The sequence below is a fragment of the Puma concolor genome, chromosome A1, assembly GCF_028749965.1.
Source record: "Puma concolor isolate L17-30 chromosome A1, mPumCon1.1.hap2, whole genome shotgun sequence".
Taxonomy (NCBI): Eukaryota; Metazoa; Chordata; class Mammalia; order Carnivora; family Felidae; genus Puma; species Puma concolor.
In genome coordinates this window covers 148,950,664-148,964,152 of record NC_141667.1, presented here as the reverse complement: position 1 = coordinate 148,964,152, position 13,489 = coordinate 148,950,664, and the positions used below count along the sequence as shown (strand labels likewise).

The 13,489-nt window shown below is 57.7% G+C and overlaps 1 protein-coding gene across 1 annotated transcript in view; it reads left to right on the top strand.

Annotated features, from left to right (window-relative positions):
* The window catches only part of COL23A1 (collagen type XXIII alpha 1 chain), a 355,798-nt gene that overhangs the window by 335,689 nt on the left and 6,620 nt on the right, over positions 1-13,489 (top strand). The window contains exons 10-25 of the mRNA XM_086705987.1: positions 764-799; positions 1,187-1,213; positions 1,689-1,715; positions 3,569-3,622; positions 4,153-4,215; positions 4,650-4,694; positions 6,393-6,470; positions 8,520-8,573; positions 9,228-9,272; positions 10,122-10,211; positions 11,034-11,096; positions 11,441-11,497; positions 11,774-11,800; positions 12,757-12,819; positions 12,905-12,958; positions 13,163-13,189. Coding sequence (XP_086562113.1) covers positions 764-799; positions 1,187-1,213; positions 1,689-1,715; positions 3,569-3,622; positions 4,153-4,215; positions 4,650-4,694; positions 6,393-6,470; positions 8,520-8,573; positions 9,228-9,272; positions 10,122-10,211; positions 11,034-11,096; positions 11,441-11,497; positions 11,774-11,800; positions 12,757-12,819; positions 12,905-12,958; positions 13,163-13,189 — 810 coding nt within the window. The remainder of the gene's footprint in view (positions 1-763; positions 800-1,186; positions 1,214-1,688; positions 1,716-3,568; positions 3,623-4,152; positions 4,216-4,649; positions 4,695-6,392; positions 6,471-8,519; positions 8,574-9,227; positions 9,273-10,121; positions 10,212-11,033; positions 11,097-11,440; positions 11,498-11,773; positions 11,801-12,756; positions 12,820-12,904; positions 12,959-13,162; positions 13,190-13,489) is intronic.

Below are 13,489 nucleotides of genomic sequence, written 5' to 3'. Positions count from 1 at the left end.
CCCCGGTCCTGCACCTACCAAAACCCTAACCCCTGACCCAGAAACAACCCCAGCCCCAGCCCTGTCCCCAGTCCAGACCCAGATCCACGCCTAACCCCAACCCCAACCCCAGCCCTCACCCAGACACTTACCCCACTCCAGCCTTATACTTACCGCCATCTAAGACCTTGACCCCAAACTCATTCCCAAATCCTGGTCCACCCCAAATAGAACCAGAGGCCCTGAACCTGATATCGGTTGTGATTTCACTCCCATTCCTAACCCTGGCCCTGAGACCCACATGTGGGCGCTTCTTCCGGCAGATTTACCAAGCCCTGTTCCTCCCTCGCTCACTCTTTCTCATTCTCTCTCGCTTTCCCACCTCCAGTACTAACTAGCTAGGCTCAGCTGTCCTCCTATAGTTCTACCCAAACCCCGAAGGCCAGACTTCATGTCCTTCCCCTTCCCCAACACAGGGACGCAGGCCTGTCCTTCCCATCCCGTGCAGATCCAGCTCCTCTACCAAACTGTCCCTTCTCAGGGCACCTACTCAGTTGACTCATCCATGCCTACTCACGTTGGGCGCGTAACTCCCTGAGCCTCGACCTTCTCATCTGTGAAGTGGGAACAATGGAACCCGCTCTTCAGGGGTTTGGTCAAGATGACACGACATGAGAGACTACTTGGAGCCCCAGTATAGGGCCTGGTGGGGGGAGTGGGCTCAGCCCCTGCACTTCTCATCCCCTGCATCCCCTCCAGAGGCTCTCCTCTTCTGCCCCCTCAGGGTCCCAAAGGAGAGGCTGGACGAGACGGCGAGATGGTCAGTATCCAGGGCATTTCAGAGGCCTGGGCTGCTAGGCCCATGGTTGCAGGCCCGGAAGCCCCTGTCCCGCTTACAGCCGCACTGGGGGTGTGCGCGTGCGGGCAGCACCCCTGCCCTCCCGCCCTGTCACCAGCATCAGGGAACCGATGGGCCAGGCCCCCAGCCCCACGTCCCTGGGAGGGAGCCCACAGCCCACTGCACTGCTTGAGATCTGGTGCAGAAGTGGCCGTAGACATGGGGAAGGGTCAGGCCTAGAGCAGGCAGCACAGCCCCACCTCCTGCCTTCTAGCACCTGGTGTCACCCTTTATAAAATTACCAGAAAAAGAACCTCCCAAAAGCAGCCTCCAGTATCCCATTTAATATTTTCTCTTCTCTTGTTCCAGGGCCTGAAGGGACCCCCAGGGCCCAAGGTGGGTGCTCCTTACTCCGTGTCCCCTGCCCCAGGCCTGGGAGGGATGGGCTCCCTACCCCACTGCCCCCTCCCCATGACAGCTGTCCTTCCCCACCCCCCACCCCCCCCCACCCCCGTTGTGAACAGCACCTGCAGGGGTGGGAGGGCAAGCTGTGGTTTTCCCTGAAGGAAAAGGGCTTTCATTACTTCTCTCATCTCAGAACCACCCTCTGAGGCTGGGGCTTCACACCCCCCACTTGCAAAAGTAGTGACTTGCCCAGGATCATTCAGCTTGTGGGGGAGGGGGACGCAGTCGGGAGTGGAGTCCAAGACTGTCAGCCCCAGCATCCGTGTGCACCTGTCTGTGGGGCCGGGATCTCTAGGCTGTCCCCAGTCATCAAGGCCATTTCTCCCAGAGGAACAGGTGGCCTGGTGTCTGGGCCGTGCTCTGAGGGCTCTGACCTCTCTCTTGCACCCCCTTACCCCCTCCTCAGGGTGAGCCTGGCATTCCTGGAAAGAAGGTGAGGGGGCCCCCTGTGGGGTATGTGGGAAGAGGCTGGAGAGAAGGGCAGGGCTCCCAGTGGGGCCAGGCTGGGGGGGGGGGGGGGGCGACCACAGGAAAGTCCTCACATATGGGTCCTCTGTCCTCTGTCTCTGAAGCCAGGATCTTGTTCATTTATCCACTTACTCCCTCATCCTTTCCTTTCCTCAAACACAGCAAATTTATTCCCAGTTCACAGCCCTAGACAGTGGTTCTCAAAGTGAGGTTCTAGGACCAGCAGTATCCTCAGAGCTCCAGGCACCCCAGGATGTTGTGATTTATGATAAATCCATATTTAGTCTCAGTCCTCCCTGTCTCTGGAGCAGACTCCTAAAACTCATGGAATGTCCTGAGGGATGAACCTAATTTGAAGGTGTCTATTGTCATGTGAATGAGGCGATGTTGGGCCCCCACCTGAGGATGGGGGATGGTTGCCTGGAGAACCTTTGGAAGGTTGGGAATTTCAGTCCCAGCCACCAGCCTTCCAGGGAGGGGAGAGGGGCTGGAGGTTGAACTGATCTCACCGGTGGCCGGCGATTTAATCATTCGTGCCTGTGCAGTGAAGCTCCATAAACACCCAAAAGCATGGGGTTCCGAGAGCTTCCGGGTTGGTGAGCACGTGGAGACTTGGGGAGAGTGGCGATCCTGGAGAGGGCCCAGAAGCCCCACGCGCTGTCCTAGTACCCTGCCAGATGCATATCTTCCATCTGGCTGTTTCTGAGTTACAGCCTTTATAATAAACCGGTAATCTAGTAAGTAAAGTGTTTCTCTGGGTTCTGGGAGCCGCTGTAGCAAAGCTGATGGAACCCAAGGAGCAGGTGGTGGGAATCTTCACTCTATGGCCAGTTGATGAGAAGTAAAAGCGGCAACAGGCTTACTCCTGGTGCCTGGAGTGTGCAGGTTGGGGACAGCCAGCGGGAGAGTCCTGGAGGACTGGCCCCTTAACCGGTGCCATCTGACACTCTCGAAATTGGTAGACACGTATCAGAATTAGGCTGAATTGCAGGACACCTGGCTGGTGTCAGAGAATGGCTTGGTGGTATGGACATACCCCACCCCCATCAGAATTGGTGACCAGAACTTTTAGACCCGGTCTGTTCAACAGGCCCCTGGGTGACTCTGACATGCACTCAAGTTTGGGAACCGTTGACCTGGAATGATCTTTCCCCACCTGTTCCCAGGCCAAGTCTCCAAACAGCTGTCCCCTCCCCCAGGAGACCGTTCCTCCAAGCCCCTTCATCCTGCCACCCTCTTACATTCCCTTTCCACCACTGCCTCCACCTCCTGGCATGGTGCTATGTGCTTATCTGGATATTTCTTTGTCCTCAACCCCTGTCACCCATTGAGCGGGGACCCTATCTGCACAGAGAGTGCTCATAAGATGTTTGTTTGTTTGTTTGTTTGTTTGTTTGTTTGTTTTAAAGTTTATTTATTTTGAGAGAGAGGTAGAGAGAGAGTCTCAAGCAGGCTCCATGCTGTCAGTGCAGAGCCTAATGCGGGACTTGATCCTCCAAACCATGGGATCGTGACCTGAGCCGAAATCAAGAGTCAGAAGCTCAACCAACTGAGACATCCAGGGGCCCCATGACATTTGTTGACTAAAGGAACAAATCCCTCTCTCCTCCACCTGCCCATCTGCCTTCCTTCTGCACACACCTGCTGACACATGCTCTGGGCTGGCCCTGGGGGACCTGCCCCACCCCTGTCCTGACCCAGTGTGACCAGTGTTGGTGCCAGCAGAGGATTGGTGTGCTGGGGAGCGCAGGGTGGGGGAGACGTCCAAAGCCTGTATGCCCAGCCTGAGGGCTGCAGCCTCAGCCTCTCTCTCCACAGGGAGATGACGGGATGCCAAGCCAGCCAGGGCTCCCTGGACCTCCAGGGCCCAAGGTAGGTACATGTGCCTCCCCCCAGAAGGCCCCTTGCCTCCCCTCTGCCTGGTGAGGCCTCTGGCTGGCCCTTTCCAATGTGGGGGCATGTGCTGATGCCCGGGGCAAGCCAGAGAGGCAAGAGGAAGGCCCTGGGCCCCACTTGCACCAGGCGGGGCATCCCATCCGGTCATTTGCCTCCCCTCACACCCTCAGGCCCTCCTAGTTCCCATCTCAGGTGGCCCTTACTCTATCCTGTCCCCAGGCTAGGAACAGGGTATCATCCTTGCTCTCCCAAACCATAGAGATGGCCAATCAGCCTCCAAAATGTCTCTTGAGCCCCTGAGCTGCCCTAACTATGCACCAAGACCCACACCAGAAAAGTTGGCCATGGTCTGGAGTCCCCAGGGCTGGGGAGAGTCCTGAGGCCCATCTCCCCTCAACCCCACGGGGGCTCAGGCACGTTCCCCAGGAGCCCCTGAAAGCCAGCAGGCCCAGGTAGCCCCGGGCTGGCCCCTGGTGCTCACTCGCTGTGAAATGTCTCTGTTGCAGGGCGAGCCAGGGAGTGTGGGGCCTCCAGGAGAAAACGGTGTGGACGGCGCCCCAGGGCCAAAGGTGCCTTACAGTGCGCGACTCAGACCAGTGTCCCCATCATGGGGACACCTCCCTGTGGCTTCACCTCCAATTTGCCCTTTGAAGTGGGGAGTCCCGGGAGGGCTTGGGTCCTAGTGTCTCATTCCTCAGGCTGTCAGAGGCCGGCCTGGGGCCTGGGTGGCCAGTGGGTCTGGGTGAGTGACAAGGCCTTCACCGAGCTCAGCTTTGTGGCTGTCATCTTGTACCCCTCCCTCAGTGGCCCATCTCTCCACACCGTGGGGCCAGAGGAGGGTCCCATAGGTGCTCCTTCCATGAGCCCTGTTCCTGGAGTGCCAGTCACAAAAATTAGTCCCTTAGGGCCCCAGCATGTGAGCCCTGCGCTTTTTGCTGAAGAGAAGACTGGAGGGGGTGTGGGGCAGCCATGCATAGACGGCCGCAACCTCGTGTCTCCACAGGGAGAGCCTGGCCAGCAAGGTGCCGATGGAGCCACAGGGCTGCGGGTAAGCAGTCTCCCCTCTGGCCACACCGAGAGGACCCAGGGGCCCAGGTTCTTCAGAAGCCCCTGTCCCCCAGACGACCCCAGAGGAGCTCCAGAAAATGGGAGTCTTTTTTTTTTTGATAATTCATTAGTGTGTTTTTTTTTTTAAGGTTATTTATTTATTTTGAGAGAGACAGAGAGAGTGGGGAGAGAGTGGGGGTAGAGAGAGAGAGGGAGAGAGAGAATCCCAAGCAGGCTCCGTGCAGCGTGGAGCCTGATGCCAGGCTCGGACTCAACGAACCGCGAGATCATGACCTGAGCTGAAACCAAGAGTCAGGCGCTTAACCAAGCCACCCAGGTGCCCCTCAATGGTTCACTTATGGATGTGTGAAAACAAGTCCTCCCCACGTGAGTGTCTGTCCTCCTAGAGTCTTTTCTTCTCATAGTTAAGCATAGACCTTCTATCTGTCCCCTGTGGCGTTACCTTACCCCTGCGGGGTGCCTTGCCCCACATCGAGGCTCAGGCTTAAGGTTCATCCCCATCTCCAGAAGCAGGGCTGGTCTCAGATCGTTTGTGACCAGCCCCTATCAACCCACCTTTAGGTTGACATCCAGAGTCCTGTCCTCTGCTCTGTGGCTTCTGGCCATCACGTTCCCTCATGCTCCTGGAGGCTGCTTTTCTCCACAAAACGAGGCCAGGTGCACAGCCTGGTCATGCAGGTGGCCGGGCTGGATTAGGCACTGAGCGTGGGATTCTGTGTGAACCATACCGTTCCATACAGGCCATGACCGTGCGGGTAGCTGGCAAATGAGGCCCTGACCTGGGTGTCTCCGCCCTCTGCAGGGGCCTAGCCCCAGGCCTGACCAGAGTGTTGCCAGCAGAGGGCAGCCTGGGATGGAGGGAGGTTCAGAGAGTGAGGGCAGGACGGTCGTGTCCATGCAGGAACATGTAAGCCTGGGCGTCCGTGTTCTGGTTACTAGTGCATGGTGCGTGCAGCCTCTGTCAGAGGCAGGGAAACGGAGGCCCCAGGGGAAGATCCAAGGGGAAGATCCAGCTGGCACATTTCATATTGGTCGTCGTAGCATTTGGGGGTTTGGGGAGTGTGTTTATTTTTGCTTGTTTGCCAACATCTAAAAATCTGAAGAACCTGGGGCACCTGGGTGGCTCAGTCGGTTAAGCATCAGACTTGACCTCGGCTCAGGTCACGTGACGATCTTGTCATTTGGGAGATCGAACCCCATGTCGGGCTCTTGTGCTGAAAGCGCAGAGCCTTCTTGGGATTCTCTCTCTCCCTGCTCCTTCCCTGCTCATTCTCTCTCTCTCTCTCTCAAAATAAATAAACATTTTTTAAAAATCTGAAGAACTTCCCATCAAAATTAGACTTTCTGTTTTCCCTGGAGAACTCCCAAGATAAGGCCTCAGTGGACTTCAATTCACACCTGAATTGCAGCCGGACCAGGCAGGGGCATGTTCCCTCGTTGCTTCAGAGCCCCCTTCCCTCCCTGATGCCCACTGCCTGGGCCCCCAGAGCATTTTGCCAGTGAACAGGGTCCCAGTGCCCAAGTAGATTCTGGAGTATGGGCTTGCGGGGGTCCCACCAGGTTACAGCTCAAGTTACACGGACCGTCGTGCGGGCCAGATTCCCAGGTTCTCTGGCTGAGACACAGACCTGAAAACCGCGGCCCTTCCCTGAAATTCTTACTCTTCCTCCTGCCTTAGGGTCCCCCGGGCCTCAAGGGCGAGCAAGGAGACACAGTGGTGATTGACTACGATGGCAGGATCTTGGATGCCCTGAAGGTAGGTTCCTGGAAGGGCCAGGATACACCCCTGTTGTTCATTTTCTGAGGGGACAACCACATACTTTTCATGTTAATCTTGCACGTTTTTTTCAATGTTTCTTTATTTATTTATTTTGAGACAGAGAGAGAGGGAGCACAAGCAGGAAAGGGGCAGAGAAAGAGAGGGAGAGAGAGAATCCTAAGCAGACTCCAGGCTGTCAGCGCAGAGCCCGACGCAGGGCTCGATCTCACAAACCATGAGATCATGACCTGAGCGGAAACCAAGAGTCAGACACTTCACCGAATGAGTTGCCCAGGCGCCCCAATCCTGCACTTCCTTATACAAAGAACCAAGGGCAGCTTGGCACAAAGACCCCCAACTCCACCAGGTGCACCCAATAAGGAAATCAGTGCTATGCTGAGACCCACCCGATGCTAAGAGCTGCTGGGAACATGGATTATGTGGCCCCCAGCTCCCCGGTGGCCAAAGCAAAAAAGGGAAGCTCCCCACTCAGGGGCAGGAAGCAGATCATTTCCTGATGTCCAGTCTCAGCAGGCTTCCCAGGGAACCCAGGCCAGAGGGCTAGGTCTTCTAAGAGCTGTCGGTAGAGGTTGACAATGGCACAGCCTGCTTCAAGGAGCTTCGGGAGATGCCTGGGGCCTCTGAGCCCTGTCTGGGGCCAGACCAACTGGGGGCCCATCACCAGTGGAGAGAGAGGTTGGGTGCTAGCTGCTCACGGCTCCCAGGGAGGGAAGCTAGGGAGGGGGAGGGGAGGGGCAGTCATCAGAGACCACACGGGGCCTCGGCACCTGACCCTACCTGAGCCCCATTCCAGTTATCTCCCACGGGCCTCAGGGAAGTTCAAGCTGAAGTTCAAGTGGCCGGCCCCAGGCCTGCATGGTGTGTTGCAGCCCAAGGGCACGCATGGGCATGGTGTGCCCCAGCCCCGCTTGGAGAAGCAACCTGAGTATAGGGAGGCAGGAAGTAGATTTTGGATGCCAGGCTGGAATGATGCCTCCAGCTGATGGGCACAGGCTGCCACAGTTGGTTCTTGAGCAGAGACGTAATATTAAAAATACATATTATGGGGGCAGGGGGCGCCTGGGTGGCTCCGTTGGTTGAGCATCCAACTTCGGCTCTGGTCATGATCTCACGGTTTGTGGGTTCGAGCCCCATGTCGGGCTCGCTGCTGTTGGCACAGAACCTGCTTCCGATCCTTTGTCTCCCTCTTTCTTTCGGCTCCTCCCCCATTTGTGCTCTCTGTCAAAAATAAATAAACACTAAAAAAAAAAAAAAACTTTAAAAAATACATATTGTGAGCAGGCTAGCCGGGGAATTGTGTGGAAGGTGAATCAAAGTGTGGAGGGGGGGCAGCTGGAGGCAGGGAGGCCACAGTGGGGTGGGGGTGGGCTCTGGGCCTGGGTGGGTGGAATGGAGGAGGATAGGAAGACCAGAGATGTCTCAACAAAGGTGCCAGCAAGAAGGGGACAGGTTGCTGGGGTGAGGGGCTGGGCAGGGTGCCTCTGGAAGGTGACAGATGAGCCATGGTGGGCAGGCAGCCTGTGGGAAGCCTGGGTGGGAGCAGGAGCTGGGGAGCAGGGTCAGACCTAGAGACACCATCCCCTACCCGTGAGGCCCAGGACTCACGGGAGGGGCAGAGAGGGCAGTGCTGGACCACTGTGAGGGATACAGTTTTTGGCCGGCCTTGAATGCCAGCAGGGGATTTATGCTTGCTTCAAGGGGCAACAGGGAGCTCTTGCAGGATCTTGAGCAGGGGAGTGTTGTGAAGAAATCTGTCTTTGGGGGATACTAGCTCTGAAGGCAGAGGGATTCTGGACCCTCTGTGGCAGTAGACACTGTGGTATCTCACCCAGTGCCTGTGCCAGCGCCCTGCCCCCTCGCAAGACAAGAGGGCCTGACCTGACAGGGTGGGAAGCAGGCTGTGAGGGTCCTTGACCCTCCTACAGGCCAGCCGGACACAGCCCCAATCCCCGGGGTGGAAGAGGTGAGCTAGCAACAAGGGGGACACTTTGCCTGAACACTGACCAGCTTGACTTTCACATACAGGGTCCTCCCGGGCCACAGGGGCCCCCAGGGCCACCAGGGATCCCCGGAGCCAAGGTCAGTTCACGGGCAGTTGTGTGGCCTCACCCCGAGCCCCTTATCTCCAGCACCCGCCTCCCCTCTCCTCTCTGCCATGCTCACTCTGCTTCTCTCCTGGCATCCCAGCCTGGCTTCTAGGGGCTCAGAGAAAGCGGCCCTGCTCCTTCCTAACCTAGCTGGCCGCCTTCCTCCCAGCCCTAGCTCCTCCCTGGGAAGCCTCATTCACACATGTAAACCCTGGAGACATCCCCAAGTCCCATAGATCACATAGCCTGTACACATCATTTACACCCTGCTTAGTCAGCGCAGGAGAAAGAGCCTAAGACTTGGAAATCAGGCAAGATCTGGTCCCAGCCTGGGCTATGTGGCCTGGAATGAGTCATTTAATCCTCTGACCCTCAGTTTCCAAACTTGTAACCTCCCAGACTATAGATTATAGCCCTGGGCTGTATCTGCTCATTGGAGCTGAGGAAACAAGAAGAGCAGGGGGGCAATGCCTGGCACGCGGCGGGGCACCCAGTGGCCACCATCCTGGACCTGACTAACTCCAGGCACCCGACCCAGGGACACTGTGCTGAACCGGCGGTGGGGGGTGGGGGGGCAGCCCAGCCATAAGTCCCTCTCCAGGACCACAGGACACCGTAACCCCCCTTGCTTTCTATTCCCTCCTAGGGGGAGCTGGGACTGCCTGGTGCCCCGGGAATCGATGGAGAGAAGGTCTCTGGGCCTTTTTATTTGGTTGGCAATGCTGGTGCCTAGTGTTGGGCTTCGTGTGTGCCTGTGTTCGTGCATGTTATGTGTGTGTGTGTCCATGTGTGCATGAATGCACGTGTGTGTGTGTGTGTACAGAGCTAGAGAGGGGCCACATTACAGAGTGTGCTGCCTGTGTGCATGTCCTGAGTCTGCCCTTAGGCCTCAGGCAAGCTGCTCATTTTCCAGCAGCCTCGTTTCGGTTCCTCGCCCGGAGGTGAGGGTGGTAACAGCTGTGAGAGGTAACTAATTCTGTGTGTGGAAAACAGAGCGGGGTGGGTGCCTGGCACAACATAGCAGAGTCTTCGAGTGGTAGCTAATGTCGTTACCGTTGCTATCAGTACTCTTAGTGTCCCTGTAAGTGTATATCTGCGTGTGATCCTACTGACACACCACAGTGCCAGGGGCGTCGCCGGGAGTGTCTTTAGTGCTGGGTCCCTAGTGTGCCCACCTTGGACAGTATGTGATTGGTTGAGAGAGGGAATGAGTGGCCAGAAGGGGCACTGAGTGGATGATGGGTTGTACGGGGGGTTTGGGGGCTCCCACCACCAGCTTCTGAGATGTGAGCGCAGGGTTGACCCCAAGCCCCGTAAGTGCCCCCTCAGGGGCTGCGCAGTCCCCCGAACCCCACCTCTCCACGCACTGGCCCACCCTGCGCCCCGTCTTCATTCGGGCTCCTCATTGCACTTACCTGGACCAGGGGCCAAGGATAAAGAAGTGGGGGTCTGGCCTGGCCAGGACTAAGCTCTGGGAACCCGCTGGGGTGGGGAAGGGAGCCTGCTAGCCTCACCAACCCCTTGTTCTTGTGGCTCACAGGGTCCCAAAGGAGCTAAAGGAGACCCAGGAGAGGTGGGGCCGGCCGGACCCAAAGGGGAGGCAGGCGAGATGGGCCTGTCGGGCCTCCCGGTAGGTGTGGCTGGGTCCCCCCTGTTTGCCCACGTGGGGCTCTAAGGCAGGTGCATGCCCACCACAGCAGCTACAGGGGCGGGAGGGGGGCGGCTGGGGCCCTGCCAGCACCACCACCACCACCCCCAGCCCAGGGTCACCGAGCCTTTGAAAGGAAGCTCTGACAGTCCATGCTGCTCAGACCCTCTGAGCCCCATCTCCTCCTACATATAAGGACTTACCGCCTGCTTCCCGAGGCCTCTGCAAAGGTGGAGCCCAGCTGGCGGGTGGTTAGGTCACACACGCTGACCGCTCAAGTTCACATCCAGCTCTGTCTCCTGCTGACTCTGGAACCCTGCACGAGCATCCTAAGCCCCCTGGGCCTCCCATTTCCTCACCTCCAAAATGGGGGTGATAATCTCCCACTTGTGAGGGCATGCACGACAGGCCTGAGAAGGGTGGCTGGCGGGCGATAAATGCCCACTATCACCATCATAGTGGCTGGACCGGAAGAGTGTGGGGTTCAAGCAGCCCCCAGATGCCACCTCTTCACGTCTGGTGTCCATCCATGAGGCTCCCTCAGCTAGAGAGGTGGTACCAGGTTTGAACCCGGGTCTTTGCTTCCAGAGCCCACAATTTATACCACTATCAATGTGCTCTCCCCAAACCCCCTGTGCTGGGCACCCGGAACGTGTCACTGATTCAGGGAAAATACTTCAAGCTACAAAGGCCAACTCACCGCTGAGGCTGGAGGCCTCATGGGGAAGGCAGGGGAAGTGCTGACCACCATGGTGGGGATTTTGATGATGGACGGAAAGGGCTGAAGGCCATCCTGTCCTGCAGGGCGCCGACGGCCCCAAGGGGGAGAAGGGAGAGTCGGCATCTGACAACCTACGGGAGAGCCTGGTAAGGGGGCTGTTGAGGACCAGGGTCCTAGCTTAGACCGGCTGCAGCCCCAAACCTTGGGACAGAAAGGCCACCTGGCCTGAGCCAACCAAAGGGCAGCGAGGGAGGGGGAGGGGGAGCCTCGGCTGTGTCCTCCAACTGAGGCCCCTCTGAGAACCCAAAGGCCAGCCCCTGGGCTCCCCACTAGGCAGTGTGCCCTTCTGGGGGCAGGAAGGAGACTCGTCCCAGTGGCTCAGGGCCCAGCACCCCCCAGGAGTGCTCATCCAATGTGTTCAAGTATGGGTGGGTAACATATGACGGGGAGAGGGGTGGTGGTGACTAATCCACCTCTGACTGCTTCCTAGGCTCAGATCATAGTGGAGCCAGGGCCCCCAGGCCCCCCTGGTCCCCCAGGCCCCATGGTAAGAACATTTGGCTTAAAGTAGCTGGGACATGCAGAGGGTGGTGAGCCCAGGCCTAGAGCTGTGGCCCAGGGGATGATGGGATTTCTCGGTGGGGAAGGGGCCACATCAAGCAATATGGCAGAGCCTGGGTCTGGGCTTGGGAGGCCACAGAGGTCAGGGCCATGGAGGCCAGTGAGTGGCCCATGAGCCTTTGCGACCCACTGTAAGAAGAACCTGGCTCCGAGCACTGGACCCAGCCCGATGGCCTTTCTGATTTGCTCTCTCCTCCTCCAGGGCCTTCAGGGAATCCAGGGTCCCAAGGTGAGTTGTGGGGCATGGGTGGAAACCCCCCTACTCACTTCAGACCCACAGCCTGGACAGTTCCAGAAAGCCTTGCTAATGGGCAGCGAGGGCCCCACACTGGGCTCCAGACCAGCTCCGCATTATCCCAGGGCCTGAATGTTCAGAATCCCCTGGAGTACAACCTCCCTGATGTCCTTGGAGCCAGCGTCCCCTGCCCCCCACTGGGGCTCTGTCCCCCTGCCCAAGCACTAGTCTGCTGCCTCATGCACACATCCGTCTTAACTGCCCCCAGCCTGGACATGAAGTCTTGGGCGTCGTGTGTATTACATAATGTCATGTCCTCTGCTCTTAAATTAAAACCGTGAATGTGGCCTGCCCACGTGCCCTGCCTGGAGGAGGCCAGCTGGCCTCCCTGTTTGCCATGCCTGGCTTCTCTCTCATGCACCCTGGGGGAGAGACTACCTCTCCATTCCCCCAGCCCAGAGGCCGGCAGGACTTGGTCATGATTCCCACCAGCTGAGTGGGGCCAAGCATGTGGCTGACCAGATGGGCTGCTTCTGGTTCTGTTTTGTCCCAAGGGCCTCCCCAGATCGTGTTTAGAAGAGGCAGCTTCTGTTAGGGACAAGGTCCAAGGCTGGGGCTCAGAAACCCGACTGGTCCTCAGCTCTGCTGCTTCTTGGCTGTGTGGCTGCGCCCGTCCCTGCCCCTCTCTCTTGCCTCTCTTTTCTCATCTGTGAAATGGGTGTGACCGCAACAATCTCCTGTGATGACCCATGGGTGGGGAAAGGTAAAGTGCACACACTCATAGTTCATTCCAATTATGTGCACTGGAAGGAAGCTGGGGTCAAGTCCCTGAGAGCCTGGAGTCTGTCCCTCTGCCCTGCATCCCCGCCTGTCACTGAGGCCCCAAGCTTTCCTGTCCTGCTGTCTGTCTGACCCCTCCCCACTGACTGCTGTCTCCTCTTGGCTTGCAGGGCTTGGACGGAGCAAAGGGAGAGAAGGGCGTGTCAGGGGAGAGAGGCCCCAGCGGCCTGCCTGTGAGTGTCATGAGCCTTGTCCATCCTTCCAGGCTGCTAATTCCTATAACTGTCATGCTTCTTGACCCATTCCTTTTCCACCCAGGGGCCAGCTGGCCCGCCGGGCCTTATTGGACTGCCAGGAACCAAAGGAGAGAAGGTAACCACCCTCCTTTAACGCCCCCCCAAGTATGGCCACATGTTTGTTGTGTCGCTCGGCCTTGGTGGCTCAACCCCTGACACCACACTGTCCCGGGGCCAGAAATCGGGCTTGAGGACAATTCACAAGGCTGCACATCCCAGCCATTATTGCTCCCGGTACCCCCTCCCCAGCCCCCTCACATCTTTCTTTGTCTCTCCTCAGGGAAGACCCGGGGAGCCGGGCCTGGATGTAAGTATCTCATCATTCCCTGTGATCAGGCTCTTCTTGTGTGTAGCTTCTGACCCCGTGCTGGCCATACAGTCACCTGATCTGCGACTTGGATGTGACCCCCTTCTCCAGGGTTGAAACTCCAAGTTCCCCCTGTGCCCTCAATGCCAAGTCTAGTTCATAGCCCAGAGTAGGTACTTGATGGGTGGATGATGGGTGGATGGACCGATGAATCGATGATGGATATATGGATGATAGTGGATGGACAGATGGACAGATGGATGGGTGATAGGTGGATGGATGTTGGATATATGGATGATG